The following is a 25,044-nucleotide window of genomic DNA, read 5'->3' as shown; positions in this document are numbered from 1 at the left end:
GGCTGAACTACGAGTGACCTAGCAGAGGCATCCTTCCTTGCCCCCTTCTACCAGCGCCCGACCAGCGTGGTGGCTTGCACCACCATCAGGTTACGCGAAGTTTAACGCCGATGCAGCGGTAACCAGAAACAGTGGGACAGTGGGGGTGATCTGTAGAGACGACAGGGGTATGTTTATGGGAGCCTCGACTCTCTCTTTTAGATACATTGTGGATCCTTCGACTTTGGAAGCACTTGCTATTAGAGAGGCACTTGCACTGGCAGATGATCTCTACCTGAGGTGCAACCAAGTGGCATCGGACTGCAAAACGGTGGTGCAGGACATACACAAGAAGAATTTGGCAAGCTATGGAGCAGTCATTCATGAGATAGTTGAACGTTCTTTAGCTTTTGACTTCTGTAATTTCAGTCATGAGTTTAGGAGCTCAAATTTTGAAACTCACAATTTAGCGAAGCATACTTTATCTCTCGGTGGTGGCCGTCATGTTTGGTTTGGTCATCCCGGGAATTTACCATCCGTCCCTGTAAACATTGTGACGACTTAATAAAAGCTTTGTGATGTTGCCTAAAAAAATAAAAAAAAAGCTACCGGTAGTAAATACTCAACACCGATCGCATCCCAGCAGAGTTGGTCAAAACCCTAATCACCTAGGGAACTTGGAGCTTTTCTTCTGTGCCGCTCACATTTTTTTTTGAGAGATCTCGGGTATGACATAAACAACCTTAGACAGCCCGGCAGCGCCATAAGAATCAGCCCGGCCCACATGAACTATTTTAAAGACACGCAGCCCAGTTGACAAACCCACAAAGGCTCCCGAGATTTCTAATCCTCTTCTTCTTCCTCCTCCAGCCTACCCCTCTTCTTCCCCGATCCCTCCCCCAAATTCGTCGCCTCCCAGTTCCCGGTCTTTTATTCCTCACAAGTTCGTGGCACCAACAGGACGCAACAAGCCAGCCCCACCGGTACCGCACTGCCGTGGGTCGACCCTTCTTCTTCTTCTGCCGGTAAGGAACCCTAGCTTCTCTCTTCGCTGCGGCAGCAGGCCGTCCTCTCTCTCTCTCCGTTGCCTGATTTTCTTGGATGTCCGGTGCCTCTGGTAATCTAACCCATCCATCCGTCCATTCATGGCTGCTTCGATTAGGTCCTCCTAATTCACTCCGGCACGAGATCGATCCCCTCAGGGCGCGGCGCGCAGGTGCCGGAGCGGCTTATTTCCAAGAATTTTATCTTTGGGTGCTAGCAAGAGACGGATAAGATGAAGCGCAAGCGCGGCCACACGCCGGGCAAGAAGAGTTCTTCGAATACCACCGGGGGAGACTCTTCGTCTGCATCTCCGTCCAGCCCAAGCACCGAGGAGAACATCCCAGCGGAGAATGCGCCTGTCTCGAGGTCCACTCCGGCAGTGCCTGAACCATCTCCTCCTCCTGAACCAGAGAAGCCGATCCTTCCTGCCCCAGCTCCGGCTCATCCCACCGCTGATATACCGTACGCCAAGCCGAAGGTGGGGGCGGTATACGGTCGTGTGAAGCTGAAGTTCAAAACCTCCAAGGTGGTAGAGCTCAACAATAGTTCGTCTGTAGCTCAGGCATCCGCTGATGCTGGTAAATCTCAGACTGCCGCCCCTGAAGTGAGCAAGCAAGCTACTGCCGAAAAAGGTATCACTGCATCGTCAACTGGCCAGACAACTGATGGGCAGGAGTCGGAGTTGAGTGGTTCTGATAAGGACAAGATGGCAAAGAAAGCAGGAAGCATAAAGATCGTCTCGGCGGGATTATCTTCTTCAGTACAAGATAACACCCAGGACAGGGAAGTTGATGAAGTACATGAACCTCTTCCAAGTAAGCAGGAAACTGTTCTAGTAACCGAGGAAAGTGAGAGTGCATCGGAGCCAAAGAACTCACAAGGGTCAGAGATAAAGCAGTCTACCCTGGAATCTCAGCGTGATGAGAAAGAGTTAGCTGCTGCACTTGAAGTGAGTACAATTTGGCTCAACTTTATTTGGCGTCTTTTGATTCTCCAAATATCACATGGTAAAGACCTGAAATAAATGAAACCTTTACTGAAATTCTCTTTTGCTCTCAGGCTATTAAGAAGGTTATGAAGGTCGACGCAGCTGAGCCATTTAACACCCCAGTGGATCCTATTGCTTTGGGAATACCTGTGAGTATTTTGTGGTGCCTCTTCTTTCTTTTCAAATCACCTGGAACTTTGGTAGGCTTCACACATAAATATATTGATCTTAAACACTTAGTTGAGTCAGCCCCTCATAAGTCTCGGTGTCGTATAGTCACTTCCACAAAATGTCTTCAGTGGTGTAGTATCGATCACTTCCACTGAATTGGTTCAGACATCTACTTGCTATGAGTATGCAGGTTTCCATTTCCCATGCCCTATCTTTTTTTTCTGCAATTTTTCTGGGGTAACTCTATTTTCAAGTAGGTTGCTGCCCCATCTTTAATTCTATGGCCGAGTAAATAAAACTGATGGTTATGATAGGGCTATTGATCTATGGCATACGTGAAAGCTCTGCCTAATTATATGATTAATTTGGCTAAAACCTAGTCAAGCTTTCCTTGCTCACAAGATCAAGTTCTGAACCCCAGTCTATTTGTTTTTCTTGAACATACTAATAGTAAGAAACAGTAATTACAAATGCAGACCACTTCCACAGCAGTGTCTCAGACAGACTTCTCTAGCTGCATGTCTTGTGACCATTGTTCGAATTACCTAAGAAACTAATTATATGCATGCAAGCTCCTAAATCAATTTCTTATGGAAAATAATTCACTTTATTTTCATGTGATTTTTTTATTCCCCTCACACTTGCAAATTGTGTAGGATTATCTTGATGTTATCGACACTCCTATGGATTTTGGCACAATATGTCAAGATTTAGAACGTGGAAGCAAATATATGAACTCAGAGGATGTCTATAAGGACGTGCAGTTTATATGGGATAATTGTACCAGGTATAACAGTAAAGGTGATTACATAATAGAGCTTATGAAACGGGTAAAGAAGGCCTTCATGAAAAATTGGCTGGCAGCAGGCTTGTATTCTGATGTGCACGAGAATGGTAAGTATTGAACAGATGATAGCTCCGAACTTGTCCTTAGTTAATACTTTTATCTAACATTTAACTTGCATATGAGTTCTTTTCAGTAGTTCCTGTTTCACGTACTACTATATATGTACCTCAAATGAGTCCATACCAAGGAACAAAGGAAACATTTTCTATACTATAAGACATCTTTATTATCAAGTCACTTATACCATCAGTATTTATGAATTTACCGATAAGTTATTTGACATAGTGAATTTTTTTCTGTTATTGTACTTATGTATTGCATAACATAACAAGTGAAAAAAAATGACTTCTAATATATAGTAATGCTGTTATACCACCTCCCTTCCAGGCTTTTGCATTTCATTGTATTAGAAGTTTAGCAATGTTGTACACTGCATGATCATTTATTTAGCTGTATATAGTTTTCTTTACCTGATAGAATACGCGTGTTCATATATATGATCAGTATTTCCCAAAATTTTAGGTGGCAATTACAATACTGGCGATGAGGATACCAAAGTTAGTTCAAAAAGCAAGTCTAAGCAAAAACGGCGTCGCCCAGGGTATGTAGTTAATGTTGTCTTGTGGCCACCTACAAGTTTTCTTTATCTATTCAATTAGAGGCTAGACTATCATATGATATCATGTCTTATGTGCTGTGGGCCATGCTCTTCAGAAATCATATCGACTAGAAGTTTAGAACATTGAAGTAGTGAGATTCAAATGAACTAAGTAACATATTTTACTTTGCAAAATGATTTGAGCAGGATAGCATCTATACACTACTAGAAACTACGATTTTACCTAGAGCCATATATCCTAAGGTAAAAGGCAAAAAACCATAGCTAAAGGCTTTACCTAGAGCTTGCCCTAGGTGAAGAATAGTCGGTAAGGAGCTCTTTCCCTAGAGTGCCCTTGTCAAGCTCTTGGGAACCATTTCTTTACCTAGAGCCGTAAGCTGTAGGGAAATAATTCAACCTGGCTGCTTGTCCAACGTGGAAAGGTAGTTTACCTACAAGCATGTTTGGCTCTAGGGAGAGATGGTGGGGTCCTTTTGAATTATGCCACGTCACAACTTGCCCTACAGCTATTTCCCCCGTATGTTCAAATAATACCCTAGGGATACATCATATTTTTATCTGCCATATAAAAATATGCAACTTGAATTTAAATTCATACCAGCCATAATTCAAACAATTCAATCCCGAGCCATAATTCCAATTTATAAATTGTAGCCAAAATTCAACATACAATGACACATACATCGGACTCATGGTTGATTTCAAGCCAGAATTAAAAAAAATACACCACATCTAAAATTTCTACAGCTAGCAGAATACCTAAATCAGCATGTTATCTATGCTCGATAGACTTCAAGACCCAGAAAAGCAAGGATCAAGAGGTTGGCTGCCGTGGAGGGACAAGCGAGTGAGTTAAGTTCGAGATGCACTGGATAGAAAACATCTTTGCAGCGTTAAGCTCCAAATCTGGGGCAGAAGCATCCAAGTGAGATTGTGATCCTGAAAATTAGTGATGGCAGGCAGTTTAGCACGTAGTTCAAAGACTTGAATATTCTGGTAGGCAGCATAATGAACGTAATTTGGACAATATGGGCATAAGACAAGAGGATTTAATCGCTCCCCACACTACACATAGCCCCTGCATAAAAAAAATCCATGATCATGCTTTGCACAGAAGCATGCATATAATCACAACAGTGCAGATCACCACACATAAAGCTGTGCACATCACTGAAGCATGCATTTTAACATTAACACCCTAGAGGCATACATAGTTTGTATCATTTCAAGTTAGTTCCAGAAAACTTACATCTGAGTGTTGCTGCGCACACAAAGCTGGCGGTTCTTGATTAGTTTCCAAAATCTGCAAGAGAAGAGCTCAGATGTGAAAACATACACGATCATGCTTCAAATGTATAGCGACTTGCTAGCTAGTATGATAAGTGCTTGATGGCATAAAGTGATTTCTGGTTCTTGGTTCAGTTTTTCATGAACGCATACAACTAAGGTTCATGCTTAGCTCATTTCAATTGACACTACACAAGTTTGCATATAACTAGAGATTGAAATCAAATCAAAATTACATGGTCAAGCCACAAACAAAAACAATGCAGAGTTGATGTGAGACACGAACAGTACATACATGAACATGAGATTGAATATGAAGTTCTTGGATGAGGACGGTGCAATGATGTCTTGCCGGTAATAACACAGTAGTAGACCCATTGAAGAGAGCCAATTATCCATGGGGCTTCCCTGAAGAGCAGTCATTTATAATTTGTTCGTTAGCCGCAGATATTGGTCGTCGTAAGATCCCCAAGCTTCAAGAGCCAATGTAAGTTCAAATATTTGTGAAGAAGGCCATGCATAACTAAAAAATGCAGAAATTAATTCAAGACATATCTAGAGAATAGCGACTCTTTGAAAAGACCATAAATAACTAACAAATTATTTATATGAATATGAAAATTATCTCTGGCAAACTCATGACAAACTTGGTCTTGCCGCATTGAGCTACTTAAGAAATAATGGTATGCACGAGTGTGCCAATACCGACATACACCTTGCAACTGCTATTGTTTTCCAAATATGCAGCTGTTAATAATTGCTTTCTGTCTGAATTCCTTTCAATGAGTAGTTGATGGCATAGGAGCTGCATAGTAGTTCTGATAAATCCAGGATATTATGCCATGAGACAGACACCATTTACAATTCCAAAAACACTCTACAAAACATGTTACCTAAACACTAAACTTGTCGAACTAACAAAAAATCTTGTTCAGTATTCTCATGATTTGTTTGCCAACACTATCACTATCTTTGCACTGAGCATGTTAATTAGTACTAGGATTCTTATGCTTGTCTACTGCTGTTTAGGAAGCTCAGTACATCATGGACCTGTTTTGGATGAAAAAGAAAAATAGTACCAACGTGTTAACCTGATTGCCTAGATGATTAATTGCAGATCATTTTTTTGTCCCTATTTGTGCAATATGGAAGTACACATGGTTATTGGCTAGTGACTCACTGGGCATGTAATTTATTTTCGTTCTGATTTTTTGCCTCTCTCTTTCTTGATAAAAAGTTCTGCCTGATTCAGGGAGACATCAATGGAAGTAGAAGTAACACTCCTCATGTTCATGTACTCCTTATAGTGATCTAAAGCGTCCTATATTAGTTTACAGAGGGAGTATGTACTGTTATACGCACCAAAAATCATCAACATTAATTCGGATAGGAAACATGTAGCAACATATCCAGAAAACAAATGTCATAAGTACCTAGATTCATCAAAATTCATCAGTTCCAGTAACCAATAAGTAATCACCAGCAACTTGCAAGTTATTGAGCATGGGTATACACCTTCAATAGAGGGAGATTTGTCAATGGAGGATGGTGCTTGCAGGCGCCGCTGCTGTTGTTCCCTGCTCATCGGCGCTAGCCCAAGTCCCTGCTCACCGCCGTCGCTCAATCTCCCTATACACCATGGAACCGAGTAGCCACATGTTTCCTCTTGTCCCATGCCGCATGGGCTCACCTTGCAGTGCCTATGGTGTGCCGGTGCCAATATCTGTCGGTGCGCGAGGAAGGGGTAGGGACGAGGGGCGATGACCTTCAGAGAGAAAGAGGTTGGCATGCAGCGGAATCACAACCGGCGGTGCTTGATTTGTGACGGAAGGGGAGAAGAGAAGGAGAGGCGGCGGCGCTGGATCTGGAGAGATGGGGGAAAGTGAGATGGCCGGACATGGAAGACCTAGACTTGGTGAAACTTTTTGTCCACTAGCGCCAAGCTCCTTTGGCCCATAGTCACTGCCTAGTGGGCCCAACAGCGTGGGCCGAAATAAAACACGCGGTGCTAGCGTGGGAATAACAAAAAAAATAGTTGCCCACCAAAATATAGCTTTCACGTGGTATCACCGAACCTTCTTCCTATTTTTCTAATCAACATGGTGTCTGTGTGGTCTTCATTACCTAGGGGCCAAACTTAACTGTAGGTAAAGTTTTACTCATTTATTTTCACCCAAAAATCATCTTTTCCTAGAGCTTACTGTTCATAGCTTTTGTTTCCCTTGAGGGGAGTCATAAGCTCTAGGTAAAGTGGTAAACTCGTAGTTTCTAGTAGTGATAAGACCTATTTGGCCAGGTATAGTGTCCTGTCGACTTCTATCAGAGAATTCCTTATTTGGCCCTTCCTTAAAATCTCCTTCCCTGTTTCTTTTAGCCCAAAATAAAATTTTCTTCCCTATTTGACGCTCAATGTAACTTTTGCTTCCATTTAAGCAGTAACGATGTTAAAGTGTGAGATGAGAAGACCTTTTTTGCCCCTAGCGCATTGTGCGACTATACTGGATATCTAAGTAAACAATCAATCAGTTCCACACACAAAAAAAGAAGCAACCAGTTCACCGATATTCTACAGATGTTCATGAATGTTGCACTCCAATAATTTGGTCCTTAGCTGAACTTATCTGTGCGTATAAAAGCCTTAGGAAACGTCTGTAAAACATGTAATACCATATCTAAGATCAGTACCATACTGGTTTGTTCATCACGTTCCAAAAGTATTATGCACTATTAAATCCTCTAAACAGCCCACGGTCGGAACTAGTACACATATTTAGTCGTAGACCAAGCGCACGGTCGGCAGATGAGAATGCCTCCTGCTGGCCACGACCAGCCGGAGACCACGCACACAGCCGGTAGCGGAGGACCAGGGGAACGCCGCCAGCCAGCCACACGCAGCCGGAGACCACGTGTTCGCCTGGACTGAGGCAGTCGCCGCCACCGGTCGTCTCATCTTGACATTAGCCTCCTCTCCGGTCGTGGCACGGGAACAGGTCCACCTCGTCCATGTCCACTGGGACGATGTCCGTCACCTGCAGCAGCACTGTCCGGTGCTCACCCACCGGCTTCGCCACGCCCGTCTTCATTTCTTCCAGCAGCTTCAGGAGCACGCCTGGTCTAGTGAGATGGAATTTGAGTTAGTCTAGGTGGTGATTAAGGAAAGGATCACAAGAAAGGCCGTCTCTGTTATTTTTTTGGAACATCAACGAGTTATTGGTCGTGCCGAAGAATTTGAGTTGGTTCTTTTCCTCGAAGTGGAGCTTTGCACGGACGGCCAGCTGTGACAGGAGAGGACGATCCTAGAAGACAGGAGAAGCTGTTCACACCTTGTGGCACCACTGGAGCCTGTGCAGACGCGCCGTGGCCGTGCTCGCCCCAGTGCAGTGGGCTGACCCCTTTGCGGTGGTGTTCGCCGACGGCCAAGCCGCACCAAGGCCTTCGGCAGCTACCATCTTTGGTTCGCGGCCTCTGCAGACGCATTGTCCCCTTCCACTTTGGCCACCATCCGCAGCCTTGCGCCGCCGCCGCTATGTGCGCTGGTGGGGGGGTGGGGGGTGGGGGGGGGGGGGGGGGGAGAGCAAGTTCTATCGTGATCCATCTCTTCCCCTTTTTTCCTCTCTGGTGTTTAGCGTACAGGGGCAGATTGGTCCATGGAAGAAAATACTGACAGGCCAAATAGACGGAATTGTACCAGATTTGACGGAAATGTAGTATAGGGAAAAATTGTAAATAGTGTCAAAAAGGGAAGAACATTTTGTGTAGGGCCAAATAGGGAAGCAAATTTTAAGAAAGGGTCAAATAAGGAATTCTCTCGACTTTTATCTACTGGTGATACTGACTTTTATTATTATTATTATTAGCTTATTTCAGGATTAAAACATAAGTGTAAATTTGTTTAGGATCATAACAGAGATATGCATACTTCCTTTTAAGTTCTTACAATTGTGTAGGGGCTATTATGCTATTCTGTTTGTATTTTGGAATGGAGTAACCGAGCAGGTAATACTTTCCTGACCTATGTGGCCATGTTTGTGTTGCAACTTTTTTTTTAACCTATGTGGCTATTCTGTTTGTGTTGCAACATTTTAGTTGAGGGGCATTGCATCGTTGTTCCCTCAAATAGTTAGCTAAGTGATGAATTACCACCAATGGACATATGTTCCTTGGTTATTCATGGTAGCTTATCTAACCGTGTCATGTTCGTGAGACTGGATATAACACATAGGCATGGTGGGTTTATGTCAGGCTCACATATTTTTCCTTGATTAATTTTGTTAGATTAATACTATTTAACAGGACGGCAGACCACGTGGACTTCCTAACAAACAGAAAGCACATTATCCCAATATGTCCAGCTGCTGAATTTTTGGCTCTCTATGCTACTGCAGGAGATATTATTCTATATTCTTATGTGTGTTTGAATACAGGAATGATCGACACAAAAATGATTGTGCATGTGCTGTTTGTCAAGTTACACGGCGTAAGAAGGAAAGGGATGAAATTTTATCTGTTGATAATGAAGTCACTGTAGTGAACATTTCTGAAGAGCGCAACATGGAGGTTAGAATCAACATCTAAATCGTTGGTTTCAGTGTCATGCATTCCTTGTGTTTGTATGCATATATATGAATTTTTCATCTATTACCTTTTGAGGTGAGGCTGTTGTGTTGTGTAATGTACACCGGATCTGTTAATCTAGTTGCTTCCTTTTATATTTGAGTAATACCACACCATGCTCAGTAGAATTGACATGCTTCTGTTATCTGTGTTTGTGTGTTTGTACACACTAAAGAACTCTTCACCATATCGGGGACACAAATGTTCCTGGTGTCGTTTAAGTAACTCCATAACTGTAGTCATAAGTTTTTCTCATCATTCATTCAGTTGTCGTAGTGGAAGGTGTGCTTTTACTTCATAGACACTTGGCTTGCTTATTCTCAGAATGTAAATCTGTATCACCTGCTATGTGGATCGTCTTCACCTTGAATGCTTGAACTAACTTGAGCTTTTGCACGCTAGGTAAACTTCGGTGATAATAATCCTGGTAGTCATGACACAGCCTCTAGTAAGGAGCAACCACGCCATATTGATGTGTTTAAAACAACAATGGAAGCAGATGATGCGCAGACTCAGATGGAAGATCCTGGAAAATCCCTCAATAATCCATCTCCTGACTATGAAGATGAGGTCTCCAGACAGTATTCCGAGGATAAGGAAGAGGAGTATAAAGATCTGAACAGTCAGGACGAACATACTTCCACTCAGCCTAATGATGACTCGGTAGCTGGACATCATGAACAGAAGGTAATTTTAGCCAGGCTGGTATCCTGGAAATTTCAACTTCTTTTTGTCTATGGTATGGCGGTATTTGACAATGTTGCTAGGACCAACATGGGCAAAAAGGTTCATAATTGTCTTGTTAAGTGGTTGGTTTTTCAGCCTGTATTCCTACCTTTGGTAGCTGAACCATCAAATTGTTCCGGGCAACTAGTAATATATGGAAATATAACATTGACTTGTATTGCAATGTGCCTTTTGTCCCACTCACATGCTTTGTCGGTTCTTCTATTAGTGCACATTGCGCTGTTTCCCTTTTCTAGTGTACCCACATCAGATGTTAGTAACCGGATCAAGATCAATAGGCATCAACCATATTGGGTAAAAGTCATTTCCGTATGCCTGTATATTTTCGGATTTTCCTTTGTAAACTGTGCTTTTCGTAATCTGACTGCAGGCACAGACCGAAATTGGGCAGGAGGTGGAAATGGAGGAGTTGCCCATTCAACAGGAGAACGAGTCATTCTTGCAAGTCTGCGCGCGCCTTTTCCCCAGCAAGCAGGGCTCCGTTTTCAGGGGTCGCCATTCTCTGTTCCGTCAGCAGCGCCGTTTGGTGGCACCAAAGGAGAGCCCCCTACACATCGCCCTGACAGCGATAATGAAACGGTAGAAAAGAAATTCCATGAGCGGTTCCTTGTCAGAGAAGCTCCAGGCAGCGGCGTCATGACTTGGGGGGAAATCTCTTCCCTGAAGACATGGAAGCTGGTTGGAATAACGCTGATGAGGCTCGCTCGGGTGTGATGTGGGTACGGAATTAGTTGGAGGATACCTGTCTGGAAGAATTCTCTTGGTGCAGACTTGAATTTTGTATGCGAGTATGCACATGTCGTCAGTCTCTCTCTCTCTCTCTCTCTCTCTCATTGCTTGCCGGCCTGGCATAGGGTTGTCCTCAAGGCTATAATTCATTTCATTCCCAAGGGAGGCTTTTAAAGTAGTGTTTTGAGCCGATTCTTCCGGCCAACTGCTACCTGACTCTTCCTGAGCTTGCTTGCTCAGGCCCAAAACAAAATACTAAAAAGGTTTGATTGGGATTGGGATTGGGATGCATACATGCTTCATGATTGAATATTATGAGTGAAGATTTATACATACATTCTCTCATCGGTTGTCATAAACCTGTCACCTACTCCCTGGAGCAGACTTGACACTATAGTAAGGATAGTATGCAGACAAGTGGCGCTTTTATGGGGTTTCTGCTGTTTTGCTGATAAGGTCTCTCTCTGCTTGGCCTTTGCCAGCAGCAGAGTTTTGGAGTAAACTCTTCGCCGTCTTGCACGTCTTTTTTCTTGCTTGAAGATCTGCTGCATTTTCTGTCCTCCATAACAGCACTTGTTTTCTTGATACTATAAATAAACAAAGGGGGTGTACAAGTTCTCTGGAAAGACCGGGCATTCCCTATAAGTACATACATATATGTAGAAAATCACCCAGGTAATACTTGCGCGATAGTACAGACAAAGTAGTAACTTTCAGCCTTTTGCTTGAAGAAGAGAAGGAAAGTCTCCAAGCCCACGTAACTTGGATTGAAACCTCGTCCGGCGTGGGTTTTTGTCAACTTAAGAGTAAATGTCAAAAGTTTTAAAAAACAGTAAACCACCACTAACTTCTTCCGACTTGGCCGCAATTCTGCAGGGACTGTACAGACTGGGCCGGGCTCTTGATTCTGAGGGTAGAGTCAGTCGTTTGTTTATTTCTTTCTTTTCCTTTTTGCGAGGGAGATTCAGTCGTTTCCACGGACTGCGGCACTGCGCAGTGCAGAATCAGATGCCTGGAAACCCTAAAACAAAACAAAATAAATTTGTTTTTGCTGTACGGGAGATATGAGTCGGCAATGCTACACGTACAAACAGTTGGCTTTTACAGGTGGGTTAGTTTTTATTGATCAACAAGTGAGGGGGACGGCCCACCCCCCTGAAAATCAGGGGGAGAGAGGTTTGTGATTGGTTGTTAGATGAAAAGAGCTTGTAAAAGCTTGTAAATCTTTGTATGTCTAGCATTTTTGGATATGAGTATATGACAGTTGCTCTTGCTGGGTTTCTCTTGGTGAATGAAAGTATGATCTCGGCATGTCCATGACCGAGAGATTGATTCCATCTTCAGTATGCCATCTGTATTTATCATTTTTTTCCAATGCCTTTGTAACTAGAACATGTTCAGGATTAATACAACCACTGATTATTAGAAACCACACCGAGTGATAACCTACTAGTACAAGTTTTCAGTATATTTTGCAAAAAGTAAAGTTTTTAAGTATAAATGCGGAAAGCACAAGAGAATGGTAAAAAAAAAGAGAATGGTATAGGCTTCTCTGCTGTTAGAGATGCTCTGATAATTCCCCCCAAAAAAATAAAAGATGCCTGCTAAGTGGTTATGCACTAATTTGCCTCCTAGCAACCGATAATCCGGCAATCATTGTGGTTTTGGAGCTAAGCAGCAGCTAGAGAGCTAAGCTAGCTGAGAAGCCAGGCAGCAAAGTGAGGTCGGAGAAATTAATTCACAAGCTAAGCATTGACACTTGAATTTCAACGGACCTAGTCAAGTCTACCAAACCAAACCAAACCAAACCAAAACAACCTCCCTCACCTCATCATCGATCCATCATCACAATCACACACACTTATTTCTGAATTAATCTACTCCGTATAGTAGCATGACTAAAATATAAAAGTAAAACCAACCCAACCCAACCCAACGAGCAACGAAACCCAACGCGGACGCGGTGTCCTCGACTCGTTCTCCATCGGTCGATCCACCCACCTACAACCCCGAAACAGAAAGCCAAGCCACCAAGCGAGAAATCAAATCCAAGCGAGCCGAGCCAAACCGGAGCTCCCTCCGTCCCTCCATCCATACACCCATGTCGTCTCCTCCCTCTCGTTCCCAATGCTAATGTCTCGCCGCCCCGGCCTCGCCACCAGCACAACGCGCCTCCTCGTCGTGATCGCCTTCCTCCTCGCCGTCGCCGCGGCCGCCGCGCCGCCGTCGCCGCGCCAGTTCTCCACCGTCGCCATCTCCCACACCCGCAACAGCACGCTCGTCTGCGCGCTCATCATCGACAGGGTCAACGAGGATGGCGGCGGCAACTCCAAGCTCCAGTGCAAGTCCATGCCCGACGGCCGCCTCACCTCCTACCCCTCCGCCGACATCCCCTTCAACGCCATCGCCGCCGGCAAGGACTTCCTCTGCGGCCTCATGGCGCCCGTCGGCGGCCACGCCGCCATGCGCTGGTGGTCCTTCACCGAGGAGGAGGAGGCCAGGCGGTCTCGCCCCGTAGGCCGGCGCATCTACTGGGGCCCCTCGCTCCGCTCCATGTCCGCCGGCGGCCCGCACGTGTGCGGCCTCTCCGACGACCACGACCCCACCTGCTGGGAGTGGCCCGGCCTCGACCTGCCCAAGGGCCTCGACTTCTCCCTCATCGCCCTCGGCCAGGACTTCCTCTGCGGCATCGTGAAAGGCGACGACACCGCCATGAGGTGCTACGGCGGCGCCATGCCGTCGACGCCCCAGTTCACGGCCGACGGGGTTGATGTCACGTTCCAGACGGTCGCCGCTGGGCGCCGCCACGCCTGCGCCGTGGACAAGCTGGGCGGCCTCGTGTGCTGGGGCGACGGGAACCCCACGGTCCGTCTCGACGAGCTGCCGGCCGACATGATGGCCATGGCGCTCGGCCGCAACACCACCTGCATACTCGCCGGGAACGGCACGGTCAGGTGCTGGGGCGTGAAGGTGCCGGAGGAGTACACGCACACCACCTTCGTCTCCATCGAGGCCGACGGCGACACGGTGTGTGCCGTCATGACCAGCAACTACTCCGTCGTCTGCTGGGGGAACGACGGCCGCTTCGACGGGAGGCACCTCGTCTACAACAACACCATGCCGGGAGCCTGCGCCCCTAAGAGTAACTGCTCCTGCAACATCGTACCCGACTCAGGGAGGCTCTGCGGCACCGGCGGCGGATTGGGCGGCGAAGAACTCGCCGTGTGCAGCCCGTGCAAGCAGCCACTGAACGCGTCCAGGATCGTCGTCAGCAATGGGAGTACGGCCCGGCTCGGTGACGGGGCTGGTGATGCGAAGAAGAAGAAGACGCTCTTCGTGGGGCTCGGCGTGGCCAGCGCCGGCGTCTTGGTGATCATCGTAGCAGGGCTGACGTTCTACGTGCTGGCGTCCAGGAAGTCGGAGAAGAAGGCGCACGCCACCGTCCGGCTCGGGGAGTCGTCGTCCAGGCGGCTCTGCCGCGACGGCGACGTGGAGATCATGGTCATGCCGGCGCGGGAGCGCTCGGCTTCGCAGCCTGCGCGACCGCTCGGGTGCGAGGAGTTCACGCTCAAGGATCTCTCGCGGCTGACGAACGCGTTCGCGGAGGAGGCCAAGATCGGGAGCGGCAGCTTCGGGTCCGTGTACCGCGCGAAGCTCCCCGACGGGCGGGAGGTCGCCATCAAGCGGGCCGAGCGCGCGTCCACCGGCGCGCGGCGGCGGCGGCGGTTCGACGCGGAGCGGGCGTTCCGGTCGGAGCTGAGGCTGCTGTCCCGCGTCAACCACCGCAACCTGGTGTCCCTCCTGGGCTTCTGCGAGGAGCGCGGCGAGCGCATCCTCGTGTTCGAGTTCATGCCGCACGGCGCGCTCCACGACCACCTCCACGGCGAGGACGCCGGGTCCGGCCACTCCCCGCTCTTCTCGTCATGGGAGGCGCGGCTCCGCGTGGCGCTGGACGCCGCCCGCGGCGTCGAGTACCTGCATTGCTACGCCGTGCCGCCCATCATCCACCGCGACATCAAGCCTTCCAACATCCTGCTCGACGACGACTGGACGGCGAAGGTGTCCGACTTCGGCCTCTCCCTCGTGAGCGGCGCCTCGGCGTCGGCGAGCCCGACGACGACGTCGGGGACGGCCGGCACGGTGGGGTACATGGACCCGGAGTACTACCGTCTCCAGGAGCTGACGGAGCGGAGCGACGTGTACAGCTTCGGCGTGGTGCTGCTGGAGCTGGTGACCGGAAGGAAGGCGATCCACCGGGACCAGAGCCAGGAAGGGAGCGGGTCGCCGAGGAACGTGATCGAGTTCGCGGTGCCGGCCGTGGAGGCCGGGAACATCGACAAGATCCTCGACAGCCGGGTGCCCGCGCCGCGGGGGCACGAGGTGGAGGCGGTGGCGCGCGTGGCCAAGATCGGCGCCGAGTGCGTCCGGCCGCGCGGGCGCGGGCGGCCGGTCATGTCGGAGGTGGTGGCGGAGCTGGAGTGGGCCGTGACGCTGTGCGAGGAGTGCGTGGTCCGGTCGGCGAGCGGCGGGCGGAACAGCAGCTCCCGGAACGGCGGCTCCGACATGTCGCGGTCGAGGTCGAGATCGGAGTCGGAGGACCGGAGCCCGTACCACACGCGCGAGTTCAGCTTCGGGTCCGGCCGGGTCGCCGGCGTCGGACATGCCAGATCCTACTCAACCATGTAAAGATTTGATTTTTTTTCTCTTCTTCTTTTACAGTTTCTGTGTAGGAAGGGTGAATTAGTTCTTGTCCATAAAAAATTTACAGGAAAAAAATACAGTGAGAAATCAGAACAAGTTCTCATAATTTTGCAAGAGATGGATGCATCAATGGGTTTGCTGTAAATTGTGGCGGTTAATTTAACGTTGTGATTCGTCGAGAAGATGAAATGAAACCACAGAGCATGTAGATTTAGTTGAAATTTTAGTAGTGGTGGGTTTGTACTTGGTAGGTTGTAGGTAGAGCTATACTTAAAAGCTCAACAAACAGCTGTTGATTATATTTATACGCACATAAAATAAAAACATGGTACATGGATGCAACTATAAGTCATACTACTACCATGATTTGATTCTCTACCGTCTTGTGCTGGTAGTACAATAATGTGCGTTGCTGATTTGTTATCTCTCGTTTCATTCTCTGCAAGTAGTTGTTGTACGAACACTTGAACGTCCACATGAATATGAATATGAATATGCATATGCATAGTGTACCACTAAGCAAAGGCTAGGTGTGTTTTTCTTGTGGCTTACGTCGAAATTTAAAGACCATTTCAAGGACAGTTGCTGTTGGTAGGTAACTTGATGAGATGAACAACTGTTACAAGTGGTACAAATAATTTGGTGAAGTCTCTGGTAGCTCACCAAACAAACAAGGAAACACATCAATGAAAAATAAATAGACCCATAGGAGTTACTAAGCCCTCCTCTACCCACTGGTGTATGTACGCTGTCAAAGATACCGACACATGCATACATACTATTCCTCCCGTCTCATAATATAAGAGCGTTCTTGACACTAAGAAAGTAGTATTTTGATTGATAGTTGTAATTTGACCGGTAAAACATCTGATAAGTAGGTACGATGATTTCATGAGACAGCAACCAACCGACCAAGGTTAATTAGAGTGGCATTTTATTAGGCAACAATCGACTAGGCAATATGAAATATGTGCTGTTGAGAAAGGCAATATGAATGAATATATGAATATGAAGAGAAGAAGGTGGCCACCACTCCACCAAGTAGAGGGAGCTGGATTCCATCCAGACTAGCTGTATTGTAGGGTGGGCAGACCGTTTCCATTTCCACTTCTACCCAAACAAACAAAGAGAAGAGAACAAGAAAGAAAAGCCATTCTTGCTGCTGGCGCGGCATGTAAATAAAAGTATTTTTCAAGGTCAACCCCTTGAAACTGAAATGGGATCCGGCTCCGGGAGGTCAGCTCCACACACGCCATTTGCAGGTCCACAGCTGTGTTTGGAGAACGGAACCCTTCTGCTCGGACCATATCCCTGGACCGTCCGTTCCACGCGCTTTGGTTTTGGTTTTTTGTGCTTTTGCAGTCTGGACACCAGCCAAAAACCCAAGGATAAAACAAGAATCGTTTCAACTTTCAAGCAGGGAAGGGAAAAGAGGAGGCTTTTCCAGCTGTTCGTTGATTTGGTGGCTCCTCAAGGTCGGCGCCCGGCTGACTGACTGGCGGCGGTCACACAATATATACAGTTGCCGCTGCCGCGTATGCGATGGATGGGGGTGGGGGGCGCGATTTGACGTGTGCTCGCTGTGGCTGGTCTAGCTAGTGTGCGCATCAAGCAACAAGTGATCGCAATCGACTCGCGGGCTTCTTTCCGCCAAGCTGCTGCTTTAATTATTTTTCCTCCTTTTTTTTGGCTGCTTTGCCGGGTGATCATCGATCGATGGAGATACTCTCCCACTACACGTATAGGAGTAGGAAGCTTCTGGGTCCCTCCCTCCCACCCTTGCCCTGCTCGCTACGTACGTACTCTACGTAGGTTGATTTATAACGTAGCACCTCGTTTCATTCACATTAGCAGCCGGGATTTTCTCAGAATCCTATGCCAGGCCGGCCGGGAGGTGTTTTCTTCGTTCAGTTTCACGTCTCTTCTGAATCTGATGCTGCTGCTGCTGCGGTCGTTTTCAGAGCGGTTGCTAGGCTAGCTGCCAAATGAGTGAAGGAGCCTTTCCGGCCGGCCGGTACAAGGCGCTCGCTTCTCCGTTGCTTCCTTCTTTTCTGCCTTCCCGGTCCTCGGTGCTGCACCGGCAGCGTGAGTTAAAGTCGGTGCGAAGTGGCCGACATCAGTTTTTGCTACCACGCATAGGCTGGACGAACTATCCAATGCAGCTGCAGGCGTGTAGTATTATTGTACCACATTTCTCACACTACTGTATGGACCATTAAGGCACACGTGCATCTTGCATGTGTGCATGAATAGCGAAAAGTACCACCAAATACCCACAAACCACAATCTAAAAAATAAATACCCACAAACCACATTTTACTACGTTCAAATTATTAATCTTGGAGCCACATATGCATCAAGTATAAGATGTAAGGCAACTCGCCTAGGGTATCCTTAGCCTCTCACCGCCGCCGCCGTTGGCCACTTCATCTCCTATGGTCCTAGGACCATGGAGGCATGGTGGATCCCGGCACTTGCCGACGAGAGGGCTCCGTGTTTAGGTGCTTTTTTTTCCAGTTATATTTGGATTTGTGTCATGCTTAGAAAACCGAGGCGGGTGCGACTCCCTGAAGATGTAATAAGGTTTTCCACGCCCAGCCCATGTCCTGGTGGTGCTTCTAGCATCTTCAGAGGACGTGTGGATGTGTGTCTCCGGCGGATCTCGTGGGATTCGGTCGACCATTTGTCTTAGATGGATCTGCATGGATCCGATCTTCGTTCATCTGGGTTTGTGTGTCTGCAGGTTAGATCCTTTCGATCTATGCTTCTTTTCATCGGCGGTGGTTGCCGTTCTGGTGCACTGGTCTTATGGGGCCTTAGCACGACGACTTTCCGATTGTCTACTACAACAAGGTTTGCCCAATTTCGATGAGGAAGGGGTGATGACGGCGACGCGTCTTTGGCTTGCTCCAATGCTTGCAGTCGTCGCTAGGTGGTCTACAGACCTAGATGTAATTTTTACTTCTGGTGTTCTTTGTACTACCTTAACAGTTGATAAATAGATTGAAAGTTTTCTCGCAAAAAAGAGAGTATAAGATGTAGATTTACTTCCCACAGTTTCTTTACTCCTATAAAAGACTCGGTTGGTTATGATGGTGTGTCTGTCATTCGTCAATTCTGACCATCGGATCTGCAACTAACCCATGTGAGGTAAGTTGTGCCATTTTTGCAAACAAGACCCCACCTCTCTGCTCCAATTTTCAGAAAACTCCTTAGTCTCTTGAAACCAACCACACACCCCTCACGTCATCCAAACTGCCATGAGAAATACATTTTGAGTGAAACCTAACATATTTTTAGAGATATACGCACCAAAACTAGATTGTTTCTCTTTCAAGTTTGTAAGCATGTATTATTCTACTTTGAATGCGTTGCAATACATGAGCACATTGCTAGTATCCCATTGAAAACAACATTCTATCGCAACAAAATATTGAAATATTATGCAGTGTATAAAACATAAAATTCATGTGAAATATGTTCTTCATATTTGTCTTTCAATAATCTCGAATTGCAGTTTTGAGTAGCTTCTCCATATCTTTGCTGGGTCTTAGATCTCCACACGAACTTCTCCAAGTGCTCCAACAAAACTACCAGTGCTACGACGAGCACTTTCCTATTACCGAAAAAGGCTTTCGCCCCGCTTTATATATAAAGCATCGACCAACAACAACCCGGTACAAACGCACGCCACCACAACACACGCACACACCTGGGGCAAGATACATAAGCGCTGAGCGCAACAACACCACCCCAAGCACTACAAGAGCAGTCGGGTCCTCCACTATGAACACGCCACCGCGAAGAGATGAAGCCGCATATGACGAACCGTGGGCTCCAAGGCGGTGCCTTCAGGAAGGATACGACACCGGAGTGCCGCCACCACATGACCCGAGAGTCAGAGTTTCCCCTGGAGCACCACGACATGCAATGATGGCCGCAACGACGCCTTCAGGAAGGGAGCGAGCTTCGCCGCCGCCGGTCCGTCCGAAGATAGAACATGTTTTCACCCTGGCCAATACTCACCGCCACCGAACGCCACACCCCGGCGTCCATGCTGCCCACACGATCATGGTCATAGGGCAGCACCCAGGCATGGGCTTTGCCCATGAGCACCGCGACACCACCACCAGGGCCGCCGCCCCGGTATCCAAGACCTCGACGCCACCTCACCAGTTACCCAGCGCCATGTCACCTATAGAGACGGGTGGAAAGGCCCCGCCTTTCGCACCCCTGAGCTGCCTCCAACCGGCCGCCATCGGCCCGTCCTACTGCCGGGCGCGAGACTAGCGCGGTCCTGCTGCCGGGCGCGAGACGGGCGTGGTCCTGCTACCGGGCGTAATGAGCGCGGTCCTACTGCCGGGCGTGAGACGGGCGATGGACCACGGCTGGGAAAAGCCCAGTCCTTCGACGGAAGTGGTGCGCGGGGGACGGGGAGAGGAATTGAAGGCCGCCGCACGCCGCCTACGGATGAACCGACGCCGAAACATGTCAGCCGCCGCCTCCGACTTGCCAAGCTACCGTGGAACCCTCCACGGCCGGAGCAGCAGCCACACACGAGCACTTTCCTATTGCCACATAGGAGATGGTGTGTGCCATTACCCCCCCGGCGTGATACCTTGGCCTACCACTTTCTACCAGGAAGGTGCCCCACTTTGTCACTCTTGCCACTACTTCACAAGCTCGAGAAGAAGCTCTCCACTTGATGGGCTTCAATGCTCTCTCATGAAGGTAGGCTCGCTCTTGCTTGACACATCCTATGTGACATCCATTTCACTACCTCATCTTCATCGCCTTCAACAAAGCGATCATGAACTTGGTGAACCATGCCATTCGCAACTTCGTTTGGGATAGTCGCAGGGACGAGTGTGGCAGCCGGTGCCTCCTTAACTAACAGTGTGTGTGTCGTCCAGCCTCGTTGGGCTAGCTCGAGATTCGAGATCTCCAAAGCTCCGACACTGCCCTATAAGCTTTCTGGTTGTGGCTTTAGAAGATTGATCCATCCCGCCATTGGCGGCGTCTACATGTGCCATGCAAACCTAGATCCAGAGCATCTTACGTGCCTCTACTTCATGTTGTCTAAGGGGTGGTAGCTCTTGCCTCTCAGGCCAAATCCATTGACTGACGGGAAGCTCATCCCAGAGTTGGCTCCCCTAGTCTTTGCCCTAGTTCCACGTCGTCGCTGAAAAGGCGATTTTTATGAATTCTTCACTGAGGAATTTGCGGGTGAGGAAATTCCTAAGTGAAGAACTACTTGCAGCGGAATAAGTACTCAGATGTAAACATAACAGAACATAAGCATGGTCTTCATGATGAAATGAAAACAAGCACAGAGTACAGAAAGCGTAAACACATGACAAAACAGAATGAAGACAAACAGACTGAAGAAATTGAGCTGAGGAAATAGAGAAAGTCTTTAGTCAAAGTCTTCAAACAGATATGAACAAGCTCACAACACAGAAATGAGGAAATGAAGGGTTGAGGAAATGGAACCAGTTAGCTCGGTGAAGACAATGATTTGGTAGACCAGTTCCAACTGCTGTGACAGTTGTACGTCTAGTTAGGGCGGCTAGGTATTTAAACCTGAGGACGCACAGTCCCGGACACGCAGTCCTGAACACACAGTCCAGAACACTCAGTCCTCATTGTATTCCCCTTGAGCAAAGGTCACACAGACCTCACCCAATCACCTGTGGTAAGTCTTCAGGTGACTTCCAAACCTTCACAGACTCGGTCACTCGGCGATCCACAATTTCCTCTTGGATGCTCTAGACCATGACGCCTAACCGTCTGAAAGATGCACAGTCTTCAAAGGTAACAAGCGTCGGATCCATGCAGGATCAATCTCTTCAGTGATGCTCAATCACTTTGGGTTTGTAGGTGTTTGGGTTTGGGTTTTCCTCACTTGATGATTTTCACTCAAAGTCCTCGGAGGATGGGATGCTCTCAAATAACAAGTGTCAGTTTCTCTCAGAGCAGCCAACCAGCTAGTGGTTGTAGGGGACGGCTATTTATAGCCTAGGGAGCAGCCCGACATGATAAGACATAAATGCCCTTCAATGATATGACCGTTAGGTGGGTAGATATTTTGGGACAGCTGGCGCATAGCACAGCAACGATCGGAATTTTGAGTATCAATTTCCTCAGGGCTATCATGTTCCTCACTGTGTAGGCAATCCGCACCGGCAAATTCCTAACTCCTCAGTCAGAACAAATTCCTCAGAGACCAGACGAACTTCGTCTCTGTCACTGAAGAAATTGACTGAGCTGTATGAGATTTCCAATGGCTTCACTCGAAGGGATTGGTAGGTGTAGGATTTGAGTTGTGCATCACTTGGAAATTTTTCCTTAGTATTTCCTCGACCCCCTTTAACAGTACGGTGCTTCCTATGACTCAAGAAAGAGAAAATGAAACTATGAGAACAAAAGTCTTCATGCTTCATGTTCCTTGAATGAATGCCAAGTCTTCAGGATCACACCAATTTCTTCACTTTCAAAGTCTTCAGAAATCCAAAGTCTTCAGTCGAAGAACTTCATTTTTAGGGGCCGACTTTCTCTGTAAATATCAAACTCCTCATAGACTTATAGACCTGTGTACACTCACAAACGCATCAGTCCCTTAACCTATAAGTCTTCAATACACCAAAATCACTAAGGGGCAGTAGATGCACTTACAATCTCCCCCTTTTTGGTGATTGATGACAATATAGGTTAAGTTTTCAACGGGGATAAACATATGAAGTGTAAATACTGATATTGAGGAATTTGATTGCAAGATATAGAAGAACTCCCCCTGAAGATGTGCATAGTGAGGAATTAGCTTTTGAAGCAATGCACACTTTGAAGAGTAGAATCATGGAGATCTCCCCCTATATCTTGTAATCCATACACGCATTTAACATATAATATGAAGAATTTGAAATGCATGATGAAATATGGTGACTGATGTAATTCAGCATGCGTGCATTAACATTAATGAGGAATAAGCATGCAGAAAAACTCAGCAAAAAAAATCAGACCACCATAGAGTTTAAGTTTACAACTCGATCGAATAAAGTCTCAGAAGAACGAGAGTTGTAACTTTGCAAAAAAATGCCCACAAAGATAGACCCGCTTGAAGACTAACTCAAATTCCCCCCTTTATCATCGAATGACCAAAAGGATCGAAAAAATGAGGACTAACGCCCCTGAAGAATATCAAGTTGATGGAGGAGCGCCAGCGTTGTTGGGGTCGTTTGTTGTTGTAGGACCTGCCGTAGTGTCGTCCAAGTCTTCATGCTCATCGGTTTCGCGTGATGAAGAATATGAGCTGGCCACCAAGGAAGGAGCTTTAGTCTTCTTGAATTTCTTTACCGGTGGCGGCTGAGAACATTCGAAGTCCTGCTTGAAACCCATTTGCTTCATATCATCTTCACCATGCAAATGTGACAAAACAACCCAGGTGCGACCGAAGACTTCATGGAGGTAGTAATGGTTTTTCTTTACTGCATTGTGTGTAGCAGTCATGTTGTGAAGAATAGAACCAAACTGACGCTTAACCCATTTATGGTTTCGATCCACCTTCTGGTGAAGACTAAGAAGAAGCTCACGGTCAGTCATCACCCTGGGAGCCGTGGCTTGAGGATTTGGCTTTGATGCATTAGTGGCAGAATCATGAGTAGCAGAATCATCATTGGTGGAGTAAGATGCAGCTTTGCGAAACTAACCATCCAATAAACGAATGCCTTCATCAATAATAGCAGTAGCCTTGCCCTTTTCATCAGATGAGGAAAATGTCCTCTTGAGGACTTCTATTGGGGGCAGGTAACTGACATGATTCTAAAAATCAGCCTTGTAGTTGAGTGAAGACCTTGTTCTGAGGAATCTCATAATCCAAGGAGCATAAGGCTTCAACTCAAATGGAGAGGGGGCAACATTTGCCAGAGTCCTCATGAAGCCAACAACTTCTTCATGAAGCCAACAACTTCTTCATCATTTGATAGGAATGCCATTTGATAGGAATGGCAGATTCTTCATGAAGCCAACAACTTCTTCATCATTTGAATCATGGCCTTTGATTGGACTCAATGTCTTTGTCAGAATGCGATAGACAGATCTAGGCACAAACATCAATTCCTTCACGAGGAATTTGGTCCTTGGAGCTTGACCGGGTTTCAGAGGCTTCATTAGCACTTGCATGTAATGGGCAGTGAGTTCAGGTTCATGATAGATGCAACGAGCGCCTTCAAGGGGAGGACTGACAGGTAGGGAGTGAAGTAATTCGGAGTCCGGTGCTTTGAAATGTGTGTTTTCTATCATCCAGTCCAATACCCAAGAGTTTACATCGTCAGCATCACCTGTGATATGCAGAGTTGCATAGAATTGAAGAATGAGCTCTTCATTCCAATCGCAAATATCTGTACAAAAGTTGAGCAGTCCTGCATCATGAAGCACACCGAGGACTGGCGTGAAGCAGGGCAATGATTCCATGTCCACGTGAGGAATATGCTCATGGTCGAAGACTTTGTCCTTGTTGAAGAGCAGTGAAGAATAAAAAAATTCTTGGCTGGCAGTCCAGAAGCGCTTCCTTCTAAGACGAGCAGAGTCATAAGGGTTATAGTCTGTGAAGAACACATGCTCACCGAAGAAATCATCAGCCTTGAATTTCTGCTTCTTTGAGAAGGGATCCTTTGGCTTGGGCTGAGGGGTATCGGTCAATTGCATCACTACCTCAGGAATCGCAATCTCAGGATCCATTGACTGAGGAATTTCAGCTTCTTCTTCAGTGACAACCTATGTCTTGAATTCTTCATTAACATTTTCTTCAACACTAGTGGCTGGAATCTCTTCATGGACAGATGGTGTGGCATGAGGTTCTTCAGATCCCATTTGAACTTTAGTGGTCACAGAGGACTGAGGAATTTGTTGAAGGGGTGTGAACAGAGGAGAATTGGGGTGCTGACTTTCCCAAAAGTCATCGTTCAACACTGGAGTTGTGCACCCAATGTCCACATCTTCTTCTTCACTCTTTTCCTCAACGCCGGCCTCTTCAGCAGTGAACTGAGGCATGGGCGATGAGACTATTGGGGTTGAAGGGATTGCATCCGCTTCAATTTCTTCATCCAACTGCTCCGAAGAAGTAGCAGAAGGAATGTCATCATCATATCCACTTGGGATCTCATATTCTTCATCAAAAGGAACAAGGTCCTTTGATGGCATGGATGAGATAGGAACAACATCAATTTGATTGTCAAAAGAGCTAGTCAGCGGCTTCATCTTCTTCGGAGCTGAAGAATCTGATGCAGTTGATGCCTTCCTTTTCTTCACAGCTGCACGCTC

The 25,044-nt window shown here is 47.1% G+C and overlaps 2 protein-coding genes across 2 annotated transcripts; both read left to right on the top strand.

Annotated features, from left to right (window-relative positions):
- The first annotated feature begins 795 nt into the window (after positions 1-795).
- LOC125517996 (bromodomain-containing protein 4) lies at positions 796-11,358 on the top strand. The gene is made up of 8 exons (XM_048682960.1): positions 796-1,004; positions 1,142-1,972; positions 2,083-2,160; positions 2,839-3,076; positions 3,552-3,630; positions 9,360-9,492; positions 9,952-10,236; positions 10,667-11,358. The coding sequence occupies exons 2-8, from the start codon at positions 1,256-1,258 to the stop codon at positions 10,877-10,879; spliced, it is 1,743 nt and encodes a 580-aa protein (XP_048538917.1). The 5' UTR covers positions 796-1,004; positions 1,142-1,255; the 3' UTR covers positions 10,880-11,358.
- A 1,595-nt stretch (positions 11,359-12,953) lies between these two features.
- LOC125520253 (serine/threonine-protein kinase-like protein CCR4) lies at positions 12,954-15,856 on the top strand. Its single transcript, XM_048685120.1, has one exon. The coding sequence runs from the start codon at positions 13,153-13,155 to the stop codon at positions 15,709-15,711; it is 2,559 nt and encodes an 852-aa protein (XP_048541077.1). The 5' UTR covers positions 12,954-13,152; the 3' UTR covers positions 15,712-15,856.
- The last annotated feature ends 9,188 nt before the right edge of the window (positions 15,857-25,044 follow it).

The sequence above is a fragment of the Triticum urartu genome, chromosome 7, assembly GCF_003073215.2.
Source record: "Triticum urartu cultivar G1812 chromosome 7, Tu2.1, whole genome shotgun sequence".
NCBI lineage: Eukaryota > Viridiplantae > Streptophyta > Magnoliopsida > Poales > Poaceae > Triticum > Triticum urartu.
This window is presented reverse-complemented; position numbering and strand designations above follow the sequence as displayed.